The sequence below is a fragment of the Pan troglodytes genome, chromosome 10 (genome assembly GCF_028858775.2).
Source record: "Pan troglodytes isolate AG18354 chromosome 10, NHGRI_mPanTro3-v2.0_pri, whole genome shotgun sequence".
In the NCBI taxonomy this organism is placed as follows: Eukaryota; Metazoa; Chordata; class Mammalia; order Primates; family Hominidae; genus Pan; species Pan troglodytes.
In genome coordinates this window covers 75,362,949-75,384,978 of record NC_072408.2, presented here as the reverse complement: position 1 = coordinate 75,384,978, position 22,030 = coordinate 75,362,949, and the positions used below count along the sequence as shown (strand labels likewise).

Genomic DNA, 22,030 nt, shown 5'->3' with positions numbered 1-22,030 from the left:
ACTAAAAGTACAAAAATTAGCTGGGCGTGGTGGTGGGCACATGTAATCCCAGCTACTCGGGAGGCTAAGGCAGGAGAATCGAGTGAACCCGAGAAGCGGAGGTTGCAGTAAGCCGAGATCGTGCCACTGCACTCCAGCCCCGGTGAGACTGCAAGACTCCATCTCAAAAAAAAAAACACACCAAAAACTGGTTGTAGTGATGGTTGCATAACTATATATTCACTAAAACCTCCAAACATAACACAACTGACCGAAACAACATAAAAACTACAATTTTAAAATACTGAATATAAAAACTATACATTTATCAGAGGTGATTTTTCTAAGAGACGTATGCCTTTCTTATTTCACAAAGGTGGCTGAGTTGGCCGTGGGAGTTACACTTCTTAGTGAGGTGACTGGGACTCTTTTTCCCAGCTGCTTCATTTATCCATGAATGAGCATTATTATTTGTTGCTAGAATGAGTCAGGTTCATCCATATTATTGTATCTATCAGTAACTTGCTCCTTTTATTTATTACTGTTGATTAAAATATACCACATGAATACATGATATTTTCTTTACCCATTCACACCAGCTGATTTCCAGTTTGGGGATATTATCAGGGTATTTCTGTTACCTTAAACAGCAAAACAAAACAAAAAAACCCTAACAGTACAATAGTCAAGATTTGAATCCGTATTTTTCAAATCTGTGCTTTCTACTACACCAGCCTTGAAAAGACTGAAAAACAGATTTTTATTGCGAATGCCAACTCCGACTGACTGGCAACAGCCATTATCCTGTTTTTAGGATGGTGTGGTTGCATCTAGTTTTGCAGAAAAGACAACTCTGTTCAATAAGCAACATAATTGGCTTGTGGTGCTGGTAGGGACTGAGAAAGAGCTGTAGCACCTGTATTTGTATAGTGTATTTGTGATCTTTAGGCATAACCTTTCTGTTCAAGTGTTCTTTTCCTGAAGTCCTTAGCTCAGGTTAAGAATGAGCACTTTGAAATATGTCAATTCCCTAAAATTTCATGCACAATTAAAAATGGGAATAGTTACATCAGATTTTCAAAGACATTTGTGACAACTACTATTTGAGACATTGAGACTAATTGTTCTCTTTCACAGAACCCCATGGGGGGACAATTTTGACAGCACAGCATAGTGGCTAATGGTACCTAACTTTCAAATTGTGGTTTTCTATAATCTTGGGCAAGTCACGAAACCTTTCAGAGCCTCACTTTCCTTCCAGGTAAAATTAAGATAGTAACAGCTACATGATAAGGTTGTGAGATGGATTACAAAGAATGTAAACTCCATGAGGATAGGGATTTTTTTTGTTTTACTCACTGCCATATTCCCAGAACCTGAAACTGTGCCTGAAATATGTGATCAATAAATTAAAGAATAAGGAAAGAAATGTAGTAATTCTTCAGAGTCACTGACACAACACCTTGCACATACTCGTCAACAAAAGATAAATTTCAGGCCAGGCGTGGTGGCTCACGCCTGTAATCCCAGCACTTTGGGAGGCCGAGGCGGTTGGATCACTGGACCAGCTGGACCAGGCTGGTCAGAAGTTCAAGACCAGCCTGGCCAACATGGCAAAGCCTCTACTAAAAATACAAAATTAGCCGGGTGTGGTGGCACATGCCTGTAATCCTACTTACTCGGAAGGCTGAGGCAGGAGAACTGCTTGAACCCAGGAGATGGAGGTTGCAGTGAGCCCAGATCGCACCACTGCACTCCAGCCTGGGCGACACAGCAAGACTCCATCTCAAAAAAAAAAAAAAAAAAAAAGTAACTTTTAAAATAAGAGTAACAACAATGGTTTGAGCTGCCACTCAGTACACTAAAGAGGACTGCTATTCCTTCAGTTGAGAATCACTGCTCGACTTTTTTTTTTTTTGAGATGGAGTCTTGCTCTGTCACCCAGGCTGGAGTGCAGTGGCGCCATCTCGACTCACTGCAACCTCCGCCTCCCAGGTTCATGCCATTCTCCTGCCTCAGCCTCCTGAGTAGCTGGGACTGCAGGTGCCCACCATCACGCCCAGCTAATTTTTTGTATTTTTTTAGTAGAGACGGGGTTTCACCGTGTTAGCCAGATTGGTCTCAATCTCCTGATCCGCCTGCCTTGGCCTCCCAAAGTGCTGGAATTACAGGCGTGAGCCACTGTGCCTGGCCCACTGTTCCACTCTTTAATCTACTAGCTCAAAAACATGTAAGAACCCTCCATGTCAATATAAAAAAGCAAAAACTTGTGCATACATCAGTATTTTGAATCATTTAAAAATGTTCAGAGATAATGACTGGGAAATAGCCCTCTTTTAAGTATTTAAAAAACACATTACTAAACAAAAATCCTGTAATATTGGCATTGTCTCTGACCGCTAATATTAATCACAGAAGTCTTAATGAAATCTATTGTACCTCAAGTTATGCAGACTGTAATTTTGACAGCCTAGGAGGAATCTCATTATTACATTACCTCAAGAGTATGGAAAAAATCTTGAGATTATAATAGAAAATGAATTTCAATTCCCTGGAATAAAAAAAAGAAAAAAAATACATGACAAGGTGGGGGGATAGGGAATTGTCTTTTCCTTTTGCTTATTTTTTTTTCCTGACAGTTCTATTGTTAATAAATAGAAAAAATTATAAAACAAATGAAACAAAAACTGAAGTTAACAGAGGAATTGTGAAGTTGTTCTATAACTACCCCAATATTATTATAAGAATGCTGATAATTACTGGCATTTTTAAGAAGTAGACTTTAGAAAACTCAAAAATACCAAGTTTAGCCACTCAACTCATAGAGTAACTATAAAATATTGATGTTGGAAAAGTATTGGATTAATAAACTAATGGTGAGGGTACCTTTTTAAAGAAACAAACAGGTAAGCATAAAAGAATCAATTAAAGTTTAATTCTATTCTTTAAGTCTTAATTACTTCTCATAAAACACTTCTCAAAAAGGACGAAGAGATGCTTAACTACTGAAAATTACAACATTAAATATATTTTAAGTGCTTTATAGAAAAAGAAATACTCAATGTAAATACTGACATTTTAAATACCTATCTTATATCAATGCAATATTTACAATTAGCCTGCAAAAAATTTATCTAGAATGAAAAGATAAATATGGTAGCAAAGGACTTAAGTTAGTACTTTGGTGTGCCACAAGTAAATGATTATATTCTGAGAAGCTTCCTCATTTTTAACTACTTGTACATCAGTAGAAAATAAGGATTAAGTCAAAAAGAGGATAGGAAGTAATACTAGAATACCTGATATTATAAATTATTAAGAGTTCTGACTATTAGAAGGTATTACTGCCATGTACTACCATTTAAAGTGAAGAGATTTTGGAAGAAAAACAAAAACTATAATCAACAGAAAAACTCTGAAAGAAATTTTAAAATGAACAACCTTCAAGAAGTTAAAGGCGGCTGCAGTGGACCGTGGGCAGCCAGGGTCGGTGAAGAATCCCAACATGGCTGGGCGAAAACTTGCTCTAAAAACCACTGACCGAGTAGCTTTTGCAGAGATCATACCCCAGAACCAAAAGGCCATTGCTAGTTTCCTGAAATCCTGGAATGAGACTCTCACCTCCAGGTTGGCTGCTTTACCTGAGAATCCACCAGCTATCGACTGGGCTTACTACAAGACCAATGTGGCCAAGGCCGGTTTGGTGGATGACTTTAAGAAGTTTAATGCCCTGAAGGATCCCGTGCCAGAGGATAAATATACTGCACAGGTGGATGCCGAAGAAAAAGAAGATGTGAAATCTTGTGCTGAGTGGGTGTCTCTCTCAAAGGCCAGGATTGTAGAATATGAGAAACAGATGGAGAAGATGAAGAACTTAATTCCATTTGATCAGATGACCACTGAGGACTTGAACGAAGCTTTCCCAGAAGCCAAATTAGACGAGAAAAAGTATCCTTATTGGCCTCACCAACTAATCGAGAATTTATAAAATTGAGTCCAGGAGGAAGTTCTGGCCCTTGTATTACACATTCTGGACATTAAAAATAATAATTATACAGTAGACCAATAGCACCATAATTTTAGGCACAGTAAATTAGCCAATGTCTCTCACTGCTAACTCAGTTTCATTTAACTTCTTGTGTTGCCTTTAACAACTTTTTTTTTAATATCATTCTCGCTTGAATTTCCAGTGTAAGTGACAAGATTTTCTTCATTTACATGTGCTCTCTTTATGGTATTCCTTATAAACAAGAGCATTTATTTGTAAAAACTGGATGCAGTTTGAAACTATCTATACAGTTAAGAATTGCTAGTTAACAATAATATGCCTATGTATGAGTTAATCTGCAAATGTAGTACATTTGTATTCATCTTTAGTCTATGAATTAACCAATTATACCAACTAATGAGGGACTCCTGGATCTTCATTTTACTCAACGCGTTAAACAGAAAAGACTGTAGCACATATGCGAAATGAACTTAATGTTATCAACAGTGCAACTATACAATACTTCATCAGCAAAAAGGTGCAATTTCTACATCATGTAGGCACATACACAATTATAAACTTTATGCATGATTCACACTGCCTCTCCAACACAATCTAAGATTACGGATGAAGAAAATCAATTAAATTTCTAAAGAAAGCTATCAAAATACTAAAAATTCCACTACTGTTCAAAGTATTTTCTACACTGTTTTTTTTTTTTTTTTTACCTTTGATTCAGAGGAACTGTGGAATGCATTGATTTTTTCAAATGCATAAGTATTTCTTCTATTTATCTTTGAATATATTTTTTGGGTAGTTTTTAGTATTAGGTCATTTACATTTAAAGATTCCTAATTTGAGTTCCTTACATAATCACCTAAAATTTGCGTGACTGCAACTAACCTGATTGATGAAAGTAACTGACAGCTTTTACACTTGGCTATTTACTTCTTGCAAAATATCTACTACCTTACTCATTTGTTTAAAAGTAGTTTATTATTACTTCTACAACTTTTTCCATTTACTCTACAGACCGTAGTTTTATTTGCATTGGTTCTTTTTTTATCAATTTAAAAAGCTGTTTAATTCTAGTTTCAGAGCAAACCACAGCAAAGACATGGAAAGACAAGAAAACAAAACCTCCTTTGGCATCGTCGAGAGTCCGGTTTCAGTGGCTGCTTCATAACTGTTTGAAATGAAAGTGGAAGAAGGGGTTGGTGGCTCATGCCTATAATGCCAGCACTCTGGGAGACAGAGACAAGCAGACTGCTTTAACTCAGGAGGAGTTCAAGACCAGCCTGGGCAACATGGTGAAACCCCGTCTCTACAAAAAATATGAAAATTAGCCAAGTGTAGTGGCACACACCTGTAGTCCCAGCTACTTGAGAGGCTGAGGTGGGAGCATCACTTGAGCCCAGGAGTCGAGGCTGCAGTGACCCATGTTTGTGCCACTGCACTCCAGCCTGGGTGACAAGTGAGACCCTGTCTCAAAAACAAAACAAAACAAAAAACATATTCTACATTAAGTTCAGTAAATTTATCTAAGATAATTATTTCATTAACCGGAAATTATTAACTAGTATTTTCACAAAACAATAATGAATGCTATAATAATTCTGAGTTAACAGAAAATCCTGAAGACATGAATCAAAGAAAATAAAAACTGCTCTTATGGGGTAGCTTTTTTTTTGTCTAAATGTGTTCACTATATTACACATCAAAATGCAAATAACTGATTTAATTATCCAACATTCTGGATTGCCTAAAACATTCTTCCTAAGATTCAACTGTAGATATTACTGCTCCAAATTATGAACAAGAATTATTCTAAACAATCACTGAGGAAACTAAAAAGCATAACAAAATGACAAATTTATGTATTAAAAAGAAAATTCTTGTTTATTTGATGCTGAGATTTATTGAGGACATACTCCATCATCCCAAGAACTGTGCTGGTCAGAAAAGAAAATCTAAGAAATGACACCTTCCATTAACACTACTATAATACAGCAATCAATATTTGACATCAATAAATATATAATGAGTACCTAATATATGTTAGGCACTATTCTAGGCAGTGGGAATATAAAGCAGTGAAAGAAAGACCCTGTCCTCAGAATTTATAATCTGGAGTAAAGGGTATAGAGGGGGAAACAAAGTCAGTATAAAGTGTCAGCTGTGATAAGGAGTATGGAGAAAAAAAAAAGGAGATAAGAATGGATGGTTTTATATGGGGTGGTTATGAAGAACTTCTATTAAGGTGAAATTACTATATAGCTCAGTACACAAAGAGTCCTGTCAATGGATTGATATTAAATTTTGTTTTTAACAAAAGACTACCATTAGGCTTTGTCCTGTTGAGCATTTAAAAAATCATCTTTGGGCCAGGCACGGTGGCTCATGCCTGTAATCCCAGCACTCTGGGAGGCTGAGGTGGGTGGATCACGAGGTCAGGAGATGGAGACCATCCTGACCAACATGGTGAAACCCCGTCTCTACTAAAAATACAAAAATTAGCCGGGTGTGGTGGTGCATGCCTGTAATCCCAGCTACTCAGGAGGCTGAGGCAGGAGAATCGCTTGAACCCAGGAGGCAGAGGCTACAGTGAGCTGAGATTGTGCCACTGCACTCCAGCCTGGCACAGAGCAGGACACAGTCTCAAAAAAAAAAAAAAAAAAAAAAAAAAAATCTTTGGTGGGGTGACATGCTAATTAGTTTGTGGCTGAAGTTAAACTTGGATATGGGAGTCAATCCAGCCCCTTCCTCTGCAAAAAGGGGCATAAATGGGATTTCTGGAGAAGTCTAAATGTAGTTGGTCTTATGAGGTGCTGTTTTTCAATATGTACAAAATGCCCTTTGGTGAGTTCCTGTGCCAGCTCTTTAGAGGAGGATATGTATCTCTTTTCCTCAGCTGTGTAGCAAAAACAACACAGATCAGGGCAGCATATCTCAAGATGCAGTTCTTAGGAGGTTAGTGTCAAGGAAATGTCTCTGAAGCATTCTTGCACTAACTCAGCCCACAGTGATCATTCTCCTTCATGACAAGTTATACCAAATACTTCAGGACTTGATTATGTATTACCTTGTACTATTTTCTAAGGAGACAACAAGCTGTAGAAAGTAACATTAACTTTGAATTTAAGAAGCTCTATTTAAAAAGTCGTATATCTTGAGATAAATCACTTAATTCTTGGTTTCCAGATTCCTTGTCTACAAAAAGATGGAATGAGGGAAAGGGGAAATACTGAACACTCAGATGCCTTACATCAGCCAGGTAACCATGTAAACGCTTGAAGCAGTTAAGGTCTTATTAGGTAATAACATAGACTGTGGTCAAGTAGGGAGTGAATGCTTTACGGGTAAAGTCATTTGAATTCTAAAAATTATGAATATTGTATAAACCAACAAAATCAATTTGAGAGATAAGAGCTCTGAACCCTGGTCCAGCAGTTTTTGACTTCTCGACTAGATCCCTAAAGTCCCTTTCAATTATAAAATGTTTTGTTATAATAATGTTACATGTACCAGACTTTGAAGAATTAAAACATAAATGGAATTTTAAAAGCATCTTAGGTTGGGCGTGGTGACTCATGTCTGTAATCCCAGCACTTTGCGGGGCCGAGGCAGGCAGATCACTTGAAGTGAGGAATTCGACACTAGCTGGCCAACATGGTGAAACCCCGTCTATACTAAAAAATACAAAAACCAGTCGGGCATGGTGGTGCATGCCTGTAATCCCAGGTGCTCAGGAGGCTGAGGCAGGAGAATCATTTGAACTTGGAAGGCCAAGGCTGCAGTGAGCCAAGATTGCGCCACTGCACTCCAGCTTAGGCATACAGAGTGAGACTCTGTCTCAAAAAACAAAAAAAAGTTAGATTCCTTAATTACTATAAAAAATATAAATTTCACTGGTAATAAAATTTAATATAATCTAAATATTATTTCTCTAACTTCATAATGGTGGTTTGATATTATAGATATTTTGGAGTCATTATCTTTCAAAAACAATACACATTTTAAAAAGGAGTGAAAATAAACGTAAGACAACATCCTTACTCCTAAAGTATGCACAACTGGGAAAATCCATTAAGACTAGTGGGCACTCAACCAGGACAAGATGCAACCACATTTTCCTTTACCTTCTCACATGCTATTTATGCAAATAAAAGCCATGTAACTAAAAATTAGGGCACGGACATGACATCCTCTCTCAGGAAACATACTTCTCTTCAAATAATACCACAAATAAAGAGACTAACTGTATAAGGGATTATACAAATTGGTTACAGAGATTAAGACTGGGAAGTAAAATATAAAAAGAAGTTAAAAACAAGTGACTACCAAGGAAAAAATCTATATACCAAATATACAAAAAATGTGGACTAGTGAGCCAAGTGTCACCAGACTGTACTATAAAACATTAAAGCCAACAACAGATTACCTTTAAAGACTGCTTTAATCCTATCCAGGATAAAACACAGTTGAACAATGGAATTTTAAAAACTTAAATTTGTATTAATCCAGTTAGCAAAATTTGCATCCCAGGTTACCTTAAAAACTTTGAATCCAAAATTATCTTGAAAAGCAAACAAATTAACTCATTAAAAAAAGGACCCATATTTAAATAACATAAAGCAATTCTACATTTTAAGAAGATGAAACCAAATAACTGACATTTTAAGAGACTTCCTGAACTGAGTGAGGATAGTTCATAATTGGTAAATAAAGAAATCCTGGGGCTGGTTTGAGGCCCAAACTCAGTTTTTCCTTATACACTTAAAAGTAAATACTGTATCATCTTTGGAGCTCAGGGTGATAAAACATGAAATCTGGAAATAAGGAGACCAAAACTAGCTACGTAATTTACCAGGGGGTGGTCATTTATTTCTAGGCTGGCATCTTGTTTTTTTTTTTTTTTTTGAGATGGAGTTTTACTCTTGTCGCCCAGGCTGGAGTGCAGTGGTGTGATCTCAGCTCACTGCAACCTCAGCCTCCCTGGTTCAACTGATTCTCCTCTCTCAGCCTCCCGAGCAGCTGGGATTACAGGTGCGTGCCACCACACCTGGCTAATTTTATATTTTTAGTAGAGGTGGGGTTTCACCATGATGGCCAGGCTTATCTTGAACTCCTGACCTCAGGTGATCCACCTGCCTGGGCCTCCCAAAGTGCTGGGATTACAGGCGTGAGCCACTGCACTCGGCCTCTAGGCTGGTGTCTTAATCTGTGAAATACGGACAACAATACTGACTGTACCGAGCTGATGGACAGATTAAAGAAGAATGTACACTGTTTATTAAAGATTTACATGTTAGTTATTACCATCATCAAGCAGCTGTAGGATAGTCCTTATTTTGGTATCTACTATTTGGTCTATAAATGTTTGCTGAATAAAGACTAATAATTCATTTCCAGCAAATGACAGAAGTATATAGACTTTTAAAAGAAGAGTAGGAAGTTATCTTTTTATAGGTAAATTGCCATTTAAGTTCACATCAATTATTGACAGATGCCATGAATCCCAACTGAAGATGAAATACACAAATCTTGGCATTAAAAAAAGTAGGGACAGGCCGGGTGTGGTGGCTCATGCCTGGAATCTCAGCACATTGGGAGGCTGAGGTGGGTGGATCACCTGAGGTCAGGAGTTCGAGATGAGCCTGGCCAACATGGTGAAACCCCATCGCTACTAAAAATACAAAAATTAGCTGGGCATGATGGTGCACACCTGTAATCCCAGCTACTCCGGAGGCTGAGGCAGGAGAATTGCTTGAACAGAGACTCTGTCTCAAAAAAAAAACAGCAGGGATAGGCATGGTGGCTCACACCTACCTGTACAATCCCAGCATTTTGGGAGGCTGAGGTGGGAAGACTGCTCAAGACTATTCTGGACAACACAGCAAAACCACACTTCTACAAAAAATTTATAAAGTACCTGGGTGTGGTGGTACGTGCCTAGAGTCCCAGCTGCTCAAAAGAATGAGGTGGGAGGATCACTTAAGCCCACGAATTGGAGGTTACAGTGAGCTATGATTGCATTACTGCACTCTATCATGGGTGACGCAAGAACTTGTTTCTAAAACAAACAACAAAAAAACAGTGCTTATACTTGCCTTCTAGGAATCACAGTCCAGTAGAAATGCCCTGCAGCAGAAACTCTAGTGTTAAAATCAACTTCTGGGTTCCAGAGACAATTGCTCATAACTTTGTAACCTGATTTCTTTCTTAAATCTCATTAATAAATGAAGAAGTAGCTTATAAGAATCAAATCCTTGAAAAGCAATAAGCAACATTTAAAAAGCATAATTTCTGTCCCTTAAAATATGCCAAAAAAATAGCTGACTGTCATGGCTCATGCCTGTAATACCAGGACTTTGGGAGGCCAAGGCGGGCAGATCACTTGAGGTCAGGAGTTTGCGACCAGCCTGGCCAACATGGTGAAGCCCCGTCTCTACTAAAAATACAAAAAAAAAAAAAAAAAAAAACTCGAATGTGGTGGCGGGCGCTTGTAGTCCCAGATACTCAGGAAGCTGAGGCAGGAGAATCGCTTGAAACCAGGAGGCGGAATTTGCAGTAAGTAGAGATTTTGCCACTGCACTCAAGCCTGGGCTACAGAGCAAGACTTCGTAACAAAAAAAAAAAAATCTCTGCAGGGGTATAACCAAAATGGAAATTTTGCAAAAGCAGTTCTCCAATCTCAAGTTGTTTAACTACTACACTCACCCCCTAACCCCAGTTTGAAATTCTGTGATCCTAAATTATAAAAACAGGCCTAAGTAGGCCAGGCACGCTGGCTCACGCCTGTAATCCCAGCACTTTGGGAGGCCGAGGCGGGTGGATTGCTTGACGTCAGGAGTTCGAGACCAGCCTGGCCAATATGGTGAAACCCCGTCTCTACCAAAATACAAAAATTGGCTGGGTGAGGTGGCGGGCGCCTGTAATCCCAGCTATTAGGGAGGCTAAGGCAGGAGAATTGCTTGTACCCAGGAGGCGGAGGTTGCAGTGAGCCGAGATCGCACCACTGCACTCCAGCCTGGGTGACAGAGTGACTCTGTCTCAAAAAAAGAGGCCTTAAATCCTGGTTCCTGAAGTCAGGTAACATTACTTCTCCCACTGCACTTTCTGGAAGAGAAGATACTTGATTTCTCCTTTCCACCTCCAACTCCAAAAGTAATACTTTAACAGCTAAAGAGGATAACTGTGTCCTTTTCTCATTCCCAAATAAAATCAACTAATTCAACTGTCAGAAGGACCTGTTATGAATCTGTTTAACACAATGACAGACTTTAAAAGTTCTTTTTGAAGGAAAAAATAAGGGGCCCAAACACTGCCTCTCCTATCCTCTTTTAAAAATAAAACTTCTAACAAGGAACTATAAAATAAATAGAAAGCTGCTAAAATGAAGACTGCTTATCATATTTACTTTGAGTTGTCTGCCTCTCTCATAATGAGGACACATGGAAAATGTTTCCAATCTTACTCATTCTGCCAAGAAAGATCTCCTGTGAACAAGATTTCTAAATCTAGAAAGTGCAAAATTTGTAGATTATCAAACTGTGTATAGCATTTTCTCTATTCTGATCATATTTATAATACCTCAAGAAAGAAAAAATTCCCTTGCCCTTTTCATGGATTAATACTGCTAGTAAATCAAGTTTTTTCAATTAATCACACCAACTTTCTCCCTGAAATATTCAACAACATATAATTTGACATGCAACGTAAGGTTAGCTTTTCCAGCTTTATTTCTATAGTTACCTTTTCAGTTCAGTATTTGATCATGTATGGTAGAATACAGAATAGAGGGTAACAATTTATCAATAATCTGACAAATGCAGAAGAACCAGTTTAATAGATTTCTCAGCCGAGTCAAGAGATAAGCAAAATAGTTAAGTGATTTTTTAAAAAAGGAGAGACCAACAATTTCAAAAACAGGTAAAATAATAATAATAATAATAATATAGGCTCAAGATCACCTTATTAGTTTCTATCAGATCTTTCCAAATAGGCTGTATTTGTGTAGAACTCCTCCCTGCTCCCAATTCTCTAGATGTGACTTAAAAAAATGTCCTTTTTTCCCTGTCATCTGAACTAGCAGTAAAATCTACAGGGATGCATACTGACTCAGTATAGGCTTTAGATCCCATTGTCTGGGTTGGAATCAGTTCTACTTGAGTGGCTTTGGTCTCGTTATTTTAAACTGTGTCTCATTTCCTCATTTGAAAATGGAAATAAAAGTATCTACTTCTTACAGTTCTTAAAGATTCAAATGAAATAACTTACCCTATGCAAAATGTGTAGCACAATGAGTAACACATAGGAAGTAGCCAGTAAATGTTAATTTGCTATTTTTTAAAATTACATCTATCTAGGTGTTTATAGTGCTTAAGACACCTAAAGGACTTCAATAGCATACTATTTTAATAGGTAGCTGTATACCTGGGAGTTGTCATGGATTCTTCTCTCTTCACTCCATTATCAAGTCTGATTCATTCTACCTTGGTATTTCTGGAATCAATTCCATTCTCTCTACTCCACTACCTTATACTGGGCCTTATTATTTCTTACACAGGAAGAGAAGGATACAAGAGGCAACGAGAAAACATTAATTTGCTTTACACCTCAATTTCAATGACCAGATTAGAGATGTTAAGTTTTTTTGTTTTTTTGAGACACAGTCTTACTGTATTGCCCAGGCTGGAGTGCAGTGGCACGATCTCAGCTCACTGCAACCTCCACCTCCCAAGTTCAAGTGATTCTCCTGCCTCAACCTCCTGAGTAGCTGGGACTACGAGCACACGCCACCATGCCTGGCTAATTTTTGTTATTTTTTAGTAGAGACGGGGTTTCACCACATTGGCCAGGCTGGTCTCAAACTCCTGACCTCAAGATCCGCCTGCCTCGGCCTCCCAAAGTGCTGGGATTACAGGCGTGAGCCACCGCACCCAGCCGAGATATTAGTTTTAACTGTGACAGAGGTTATGTGGCCCAGAAATCTGAGGAAAAGCAAATGTGACAACTACATATTAAAGCCCAGAAGACACTCTGTTTTATAAATTAAAATGTTCACAGTGTTTGTGCTGTGTTAGCTCACAATGAAGCAGGGTCTACATTAAAGTGCTTGCTGTGGATGCAGAGAAGAGAACAATTGTCTATCTATAAAGAACTACCAGGCAAGGCTTCCTAAGTGGATACTTAAACCAGACCAGTGGATATATAAATCATTAGGGAATAGGGGAGTTCACTTGGAAAGTGAGGGCGCTCTGGGGAATGGGATGAGTATGATTGAAGTCATCAAGTCATGGGTGGTGGGGGGTTCAGTGGAGGTATGGGGGAATTTATTTTGTGATAATAAATCTCAACTTAGTTTTAAGGTTTTAGATGTAAGATGTCACCCAATGAACTTTGATGATGTTTTTCCCAGCTTATGAGAAATAGAAATAGGAACAGAAAAAAATACTGCACAAAACTGAAAACCTTTCTAACTTAGTGAGCTTCTCACAATAAAACACGCAGTGAATAGCTTGTATTGTACAATAAACCATAACATACAAAAATCACTTGCCAACTGGGCATGATAGCTCACATCTATAGTCCCAGTTACTTCAGTCTTGCTTGAGTGGGAGGACTGCTTGGGGCCAGGAGTTCCAGACCAGCCAGACAACATAGTGAGGCATCATCTCTAAAAAAATCATTAGCCCATACAGTGCCTATAATCTCTGGATTTGCTCCCATTTCCTCTTTATCTGAAGCCTTTTGTAAAAAGGAGAGTTAAGTATCTTATATCTTATTTTTAATTTCTCTAGCAATAGACACCACTGTTGTGGTCAAACCACTGCCACCATTTACTCCACATTCTTTAACAGGGTCTACTCTAAAAAAAACTGTGTCTACTAACCATAAACCAAACCTACTGAAGAGTCCCTCTGCTTGTGAAAAGGACATCATTCTTTTTCAACTTTAGTCAAAATTTTCCCACATTTTGGCCTTTTTTATCATCTGAATCTGATCTTTACATTTCTACATATGAGTATAATCTTCCAAACATTTGCTTAAAAGGCACAAGTAATTTTGCCTTGTTAATTAAAAAAAATTTTTGTTTGGCTGGGCATAGTGGCTCATGCCTGTAATCCTAACACATTGGGAGGCTGAGGCAGGAGGATCACTTGAGGCCAGGAGTTTGAGACCAGCCTGGCCAACATGGCAAAACCCTGTCTCTAATAAAAATACAAAAGTTAGCCGGGCATGTTCACACACACCTGTAGTCCCAGCTACTCAGGAGACTGAGGCCCAAGAATCGAATCTGGGAGGCGGAGGTTGCAGTGAGCTGAGACTGTGGCTGCATTCCAGCCTGGGTGACAGCCAAACTGTCTGAAAAAAAAAACAACAACAAAAAAAACAAAATCCAAAACCCAAAAAACTGTTTCCTTCATGTTCATTTTATGTGTTTATTCTTTAAAAAGAAAAAGAAAAAAAAAACCTGCAGTAAAGCACTGATATGCAAAAAAGATGGCTACATCATGAAGTGGAATCAGGGTGACCAACGGTCCAGGTTTAAGCACGGAAAGTCTCATGTCTGAGAAAACTCTCCATCCTGGGAAAACAAGAATGGTTGGCCATTTTAGGTGGAATATGTTCTGACAGGAATTTGCTTCTTATTTCATATTCTGAAAGATGGACAAAACATACCTGCTCTCAAAAAGCTTACAATTTTGTAGGAAAAGATGGAGACATAAAAATATGAAAAATATCATGAGATGTACAAAATACTATGGGAGTTCAGAAGGAGAGATCAGGAGATTTATGAAGAGGGTGGCAAAAAAAAAAAAGTTACAATATTTCAACAGGAAAGAACATACCAGGGATAAGAAAAGTGAGAGCAAAGGCACAAAAGGCAGCATAACATGGGAACATTAATTAGACTATAGCGGAAAAAGCAGTCTGACTGGCTCACAGGGCACAAAGGAATAGGAAAATAAAAATAGCAGTAATCTTCGGTTAAGATTAAGGAGATCTCTGAGTATCAGTGAAGAGCTCTGACTCATTTAATAAGCAACAACAATAGACATTTTGAAGATAAACATGAATACTGAGAAAACTAAAGATACTTTTAAATTAACGAAAGAAGTTCTAACAGTAGAAGGCTGAACAATACATCTAGGCATGGTAAGCATTTCATTAAAATATGAGTAATATGTGGTAATTTTTTGGTGAAAAACAAAAAATGAGGTCAGAAATAGCATACCAAATGGAAGAAACTGCAAGAAAGTGACAAGGATAGTTAAGAAACTGGTAATTTCAGCTTTATTCAATATTATATGGATATTAAGTATCTGCTATGTGCAGCCAGTGTAGGTATCATATGCAAACATTTTTGCTTCCCTATTTTTTATAACAGGATATTAATTTTGATACCATGGCATCTAATATCTAAGGCACACTGAAGTTACATTTAGTTATACCACTATCACAGAACATAGCACTTAGGGTATTTGCCTACAACCTCACATGTATTAACAAATAAAGCAGATGTATGGGGCAGACCCCATTTTTCCCTCAAAAAAGTACTTCGAATCTGCCAAAGTACATGAAAAAAAAAAAACAAATTCAGGCTGGATGCAGTGGTTGACACCTGTAATCCTTGGGCAACAAGGCGAAACCCCACCCCTACAAAAAATACACAAAATTAGCCAGGCATGGTGGCCTGCGTCTGTAGTTCCACCTACCCAGGAGGATGGGAGGTGAAAGGATCACCTGAGCCTGGGGAGGCTGAGGTTGCAGTGAGCTGTGACAGCGCCACTTCACTCTAGCCTGGGTAACAGAGTGAGAACCTGCCTTGAAAAAAACAAAAAAACAAAAAAACAAAAACAAAAAACACCCCAAAACCAAAAAAGCAAAAAGCCCCAAAACCATACTCAGTTAAGGGTTAAATACCTCATGACCTGGGGCCTACGTGTAATGATTATCGCTATATAATCAAAACTTAACACAGTGCCTGGAATATGGAAGACACCTAATTATTTGTTGAATGAATCAAAACCAGTTTCTTGCCCTAGAGGGGAGGTTGGCCAACTAGAACTCCCAGGCCAAATCCCATTTGCTCCCTGTTTTTTTGTTTTTGTTTTTTTTGGTAAATAAAATTTTGTTGGAACACAGTCACACTCATAAAGTTTTAATGGCACATAGTTCATTTGTTGTGTCTTGTCCACAGTTGGCTTCAGGCTACAATAGCAGAGGTGAATGGTTGTGATAAGAGACTGTATGGTTAACAAGGCTTAAAATAGTTATCAGGTCCTTTACAGAAAAAGTTTGCCAACACTTGCATTATAGGCTAGAGCCTGGAAGAGACAAGGATAGACCTTGCCCATTAACTCACAGGTGGCAAATGGGTTTTAGCTTAGTCATCAACTCAAAATATTAACAGCTACCTGTAGCTAAGTGCAGTGTTGAGAATGATTTTTGAGATCAACTAGGACTCAAAGGGAAAGAATCTAGTTCTCAATTACCAATGGCTACTGTGGTTTAAGTGAAGGAGAGACACGGTTGTATTAATGATTCCAAAAACATTTGAAAACTTCTGCTGTAGAATATTTTAAACATCTAGCACTGTTGTCTGATGGTTTTACAAAAATGAATTAATTAGTTGCAAAATATATGCCAAACAACCCCCTCAAAACAAATCAAAACACCTATAAAGAATTACTGAGAATGATCGTGCTGAATGCTGAAGTCTGTCTACCAAAACCAACGATTTCTGGCATAGATAGCTATCATATTTATAACATTCATTCAATACCTCTATGTGACAGGTACATTATTCACTTAGTTAACAGATTGAGTTGTTTAAGATCATTCGTGAGGATGATAAAACAGTATATATAAAGGGAACCTACAGCAAGAAGGTAAGCCCCCAGTACATATAAAAACTTTAAGATTTATAGATAAAATTGAAAAGGACAGCTTGGGTAAAATATATTTCACATTTAAAATGAAAATCTAATCTGTTAATTTTGTGCATTTAGATTCTTCAAGTGGTTAAAATACACACGGTCTAACATCAAAGTATTCATGCCACTGAGGTTCTGAAGTTTCTCTTCAGATTATTTTAGAAAAATCCTTTGTTAACCAATAAATATATTTCTAATGTGAACACTGACATGTCTGTATGGTGCTTTTAAAGCTCTTACCATGTCCTTCCATATATTAAATTTCAATCTTCAGAGCAACAATGAAGATAAGGTACTGTCTTTAGATAAATGATTTGGCTGGGCACAAGGGCTCACGCCTGTAATCCTAGCACTTTGAGAGGCTGGGGTAGGTAGATGGCTTGAGCTCAGGAGTTCGATACCAGACTGGGAAACATTGTGAAACCTTGTCTCTACAAAAAATTACCTGGGCATGGTGGTGCATGCCTGTGGCCCTAGCTACTGAGGAGGCTGAGGTGAGAGGATCACCTGAGCCCAGGGAGATTGAGGCTGCAGTGAGTTGTGACTGCACCACTGCACTCCAGCCTGGGCAACAGAGTGAGGCTTGTCTCAAAATAGACAGACAGACAGACAGATAGAAGATAAATAAATAAATAAAAACAGATAAAGGATTTGTGATTCAGATTACTTACCTGAGGTTGCAGAACCACAAGACTGTAGATTTAGGATTAGAATCCAGACTAGTGCTGTCCAATAGAGCTTCCTGTAATGATAGTGTTCTATCTGGACTGTCCAGTATAGTAGCCACTAGCCACAGATGACTATCAAGGACTTAAAATGTGGTTAGTGTAACTGTAAAACTAAAATTTTGATTTTATTTAATTTCAATTAAAACTCTTTCTACACTTTTGGATTTTTGCTTATGAAACTACTGAACAAGGCATCCAGAGCTTCAATATTCATGAAAAGCTTGGATCTACCAAAAGTGTCACCATCAGGGCCTCTTTATTTCTGGAAAAGCAGTGTGCCCCAGTCTCATTCTTGTACTTTTCTCTCACAAGGATACCACTCATTTTCTTCACATAAATATCCCTTTGAAAAGTTTTTGCTAAATTTTCTAAAATCACGCATTGGACAAGGTTTCCTGTTGGAAGTTATACAAACCACATTTACATATAAAAATAAGTCATTAAAAAATACCAAGCAACTTACAAAATTACTGTGGAAAACTAGAGAATGAAGTTGGAAGCTAACATAGCCACAAACACCCAAAACCGTATTACAAAACTGGCCAGGTGAGCAAACTGCTGTCACATCACTAACAGTAGATGCTTCAGTTTGTATCAGTTGTTTCTGCAGCAGAAAACTGATTTGTGGTGTACATCAACCAAGAGGAAAAGAGAAATCTATCAGAAATTTATCATCTCTTCCATCTCAAGTTAAAGTACGTGTAATTTTGTGGGGCCTAGGTCAAGTACTTGTGCCCTAGCTGCAAGGGAGGCTGGAAAAGCTAGTAACTGGCATCTTCATTTCCTTCTTTTTAAGAGACAGGGTCTCATTCTGTTACCCAGGCTAGAGTGCAGAGGTGCAATCAGCTCACTACAGCCTCAACTCCTGGGCTCAAGCGATCTACCCACCTCAACATCCTGAGTAACTGGACTATAGGCATGTGCTGCATGCCTGATTAAATTTTTTTTTTAAATTTTTTGCAGATACAGGGTCTTGCTATGTTGCCCAGGCTGGTCTCAAACTCCTGGCCTCAAAAGTGATCCTCCTGCCTTGGCCTCCCAAAGTGTTGGGATTTCAGGAATGAGTCACCACTGTCTGGCCCATTTTTATTTTCTATAAAGCAAGGCTATCTACCAAAACTTAGGTCTGTTTTTTCAGTATACTGGGGAGTCTCTCTAAAGATAAATTAACATACCCTGTACATCTATCTATATGATAAAAGACGCTTTTAGTTAGGTATTATGTTTCTGTTAGATGTAGTTTGGCTGGTATGGGTCACATTCCAGCATGACGTGAAGTAAGGAGCTACACATGGGGTATTTCGAAAAGTGGGTAAAACAAAAGTCACGCTGGGAATAACGAGAGGTGAAGTTTCAAGGTCAGGTCAAATTTAAATGTGAAGGCCCAGAAGCCCGGGAGACCTAATCAATTTTAAAGTAGTGGTTGGCTACCAAACCATTTATACTCCTAACACTATTATTAGTAAAATCTCTCATTCTAGTAGGGATTGGGTATATTTGTGTGTTTTAAAAAACACCCTGCTGCAGCCTATTAAGCTAACTGAGTTCCTTTCCTCATGGGGGCCCAGTGTGCAATGGCTGCAAACAGCAGCTTCCTTGGTAGTGTATGCAGCCTGTGTGTTGTATGGGTTGCTCTAAGGGACCTTGGAGACAGTCCTTTCAGATGGATGTTCATGTTTCTGACCTTGCACTACCCCAGTGTAGGTTCCAAACAGGCATGCGAGGTGCCTTTGGGAAGCCCCAGGGCACTGTGGCCAGGGTTCACACTGGCCAAGTTATCATGTCCATTCGCACCAAGCTGCAGAACAAGGAGCATGTGATTGAGGCCCTGCGCAGGGCCAAGTTCAAGTTTTCTGGCCGCCAGAAGATCCACATCTCAAAGAAGTGGGGCTTCACCAAGTTCAATGCCAATGAGTTTGAAGACATGGTGACTGAGAAGCGGCTCATCCCAGATGGCTGTCGGTTCAAGTACATTTCCAATCGTGGCCCTGTGGACAAGTGGCGGGCCCTGCACTCATGAGGGCTTCCACTGTGCTGCCCCCTCTTAATACTCACCAATAAATTCTACTTCCTGTCCACCCAAAACAAACAAACAAACAACAACAAAAAACACCCTGGAAAATTCTGATACTACCTTCCCTCTTCCTTAAGACCTTTACCTGAGACCAGAAATATTAGGGGCTGTCTACTAGGACCATTTTATTCATCTTTTTGCCTATAAAATAAATTTCCCCAATTTAATACAGAAAAGGGTGTCTACTATTCCTCAGATCTCCAGAAATCAGATTATTAATACTTTAAATAAGCTACTCAAATGCCTTAACTTCCACAAGTCACAGATTAAAAATGAGACACTACCTCCAAAGGGATGACCGAGACTGGGGGGAAAAAGGTTATCCAAGATGGTTCTCTATGTCCAAAATTTAAAGACACCATCAAAAACGCCCTATAATATTTGCTGAACAGGTTGCAAAGTAACTACAACCACCACAGAAATATCCCTATTAGTTAGGGAAAATAACTACTTTCATATATTTCAAGCAAATACTATACTACATGCAGTTTATAAGCTGTTGGGTTAGAGGTATAAGAAATTGGAAGTGAGGAACTTTAGTGTTAGTAGATAAATCAAGGTAAGAACTCCAGAACAAAGCATACCCATTTTCATGAATGGAAGAATGCCATAAGTATCTTCTCAATATAAATGCTTAAGTGGGGTGGTGCTTTTGCAAACCACCACCCTCCACAAGGATGGGTGAAGCTTTTTTAAAACATGATTTTACAGTCTGTTTCAACACAAGGCCGAATATAGAAATAAACAGAATTAGTGTCTTCCATGAGAAGGAGAAACAAATGGCTCAGAAAAATATTTTATTTCATTTTGCTGTTAACCTCATAACCAGGATCAGGTGACAAGCTTAATATGACCACTCCTGAATACACCTGAAACTTTTTTTTTTTTTTTGAGACAGAGTCTCGCTCTATCGCCAGACTGGAGTGCAGCGGCACGATCTTGGCTCACTGCAACATCCGCCTCCTGGATTCAAGCAATTCTCCTGCCTCAGCCTCCCGAGTAGCTAGGACTACAGGTGCGTGCCACCACGCTCGGCTAATTTTTGTATTTTTAGTAGAGACGGGGGGGGTTTCACCATGTTGGCCAGGATGGTATCGATCTCTTGACCTCATGATCCACCTGCCTCGGCCTCCCAAAGTGTTGGGATTACAGGCATGAGCCCCACACCCAGCCTCATCTGAAACTTTAAAAAAGAATGCCTTGATTTTAGATTGTGGGTTCATAATCTGCATGATTATATTATACATTCAAAATGAAACTTAAGGACCAGAATATTCCTAATGGAAAATTCCCCAGTAAACCTGCCAGAAGTTCAGAGGAGAAAAATTAACCAAGTAACAAAACATAGTGGGAGCATAGGTACTTCCTATAATTTTCTCTAATAATAATTTTAGTATCTCAACCTAAGCATTTATACTACCTGCTTACGCACGCACTGGCTTATGCAGCTAATTGTGTTATAAAGTTGTTTTTGACTAATTTAACAGTTCTTCCTTTTATAATCTACCCTCTTCAGTTTATTCAAAGATCCATTTAATATTCCATAAAATAAAGACCACTCAAAAATGAAAGGCACACCACACTTCACTGAAAGACATAAATAATGCTTACATTGGGCTTTCACATATGAATAAACACTTAATTACTTACTTGCATAATTACTAGGCCAGCAAGCACTTAAAGTAGCTCCAAAAAATGCCTATCATGGCAATTCTACAAGTGATAAGACGGTATCCAAAAAACATCACATGCATTATGTGTGCATCGTTGAACATTAGTATATACACCAAACAAATGGATAAAGGCAATGAGAACCAAAGTCTGGGTGGTTAACTAGGCTGTCAGAATAACCAGAGCATCTGAAGAAAACATGGAAAGTGGGCAGTCACTTCCTGTAACCAATTCTGAGTTTCTAAGTAGCCTCTTCAGATACTTACTTCAATCCTTGTCACTACCAAATGGTTCCATCGAGGAGCTTTTGTTGTTGTTGTTGTTGTTGTTTGAGACAGAGTCTCACTCTGTCGCCTAGGCTGGAGTGCAGTGGCACGATCTCAGCTCACTGCAAGTTCTGCCTGCCAGGTTCCAGCGATTCTCCTGCTTAGCCTCCCGAGTAGCTGGGACTACAGGAACACACCACCATGCCTGGCTAATTTTCATATTTTTAGTAAAGATGGGGTTTCACCATGTTGGCCAGACTGGTCTCGAACTTCTGGCCTCAAGTGATCCGCCCGCCCTGGCCTCCCAAAGTGCTCTGCCTGCCTTGGCCTCCCAAAGTGCTGGGATTACAGACGTGAGCCACTGTGTCTGGTCTGAGGAT

The 22,030-nt window shown here is 38.8% G+C and overlaps 2 protein-coding genes and 1 non-coding gene across 10 annotated transcripts in view; 2 read left to right on the top strand and 1 right to left on the bottom strand.

Annotated features, from left to right (window-relative positions):
- Positions 1-22,030, bottom strand: part of RAP1B (RAP1B, member of RAS oncogene family) — a 50,315-nt gene that overhangs the window by 14,655 nt on the left and 13,630 nt on the right.
- On the top strand, positions 2,577-4,036 carry LOC467061 (ATP synthase subunit d, mitochondrial-like). Its single transcript, XM_054664491.2, has one exon. The coding sequence runs from the start codon at positions 3,485-3,487 to the stop codon at positions 3,965-3,967; it is 483 nt and encodes a 160-aa protein (XP_054520466.1). The 5' UTR covers positions 2,577-3,484; the 3' UTR covers positions 3,968-4,036.
- Positions 19,161-19,295, top strand: LOC112205132 (small nucleolar RNA SNORA70). Its single transcript, XR_002938986.1, has one exon. It is a non-coding gene; the product is annotated as a small nucleolar RNA SNORA70 (small nucleolar RNA).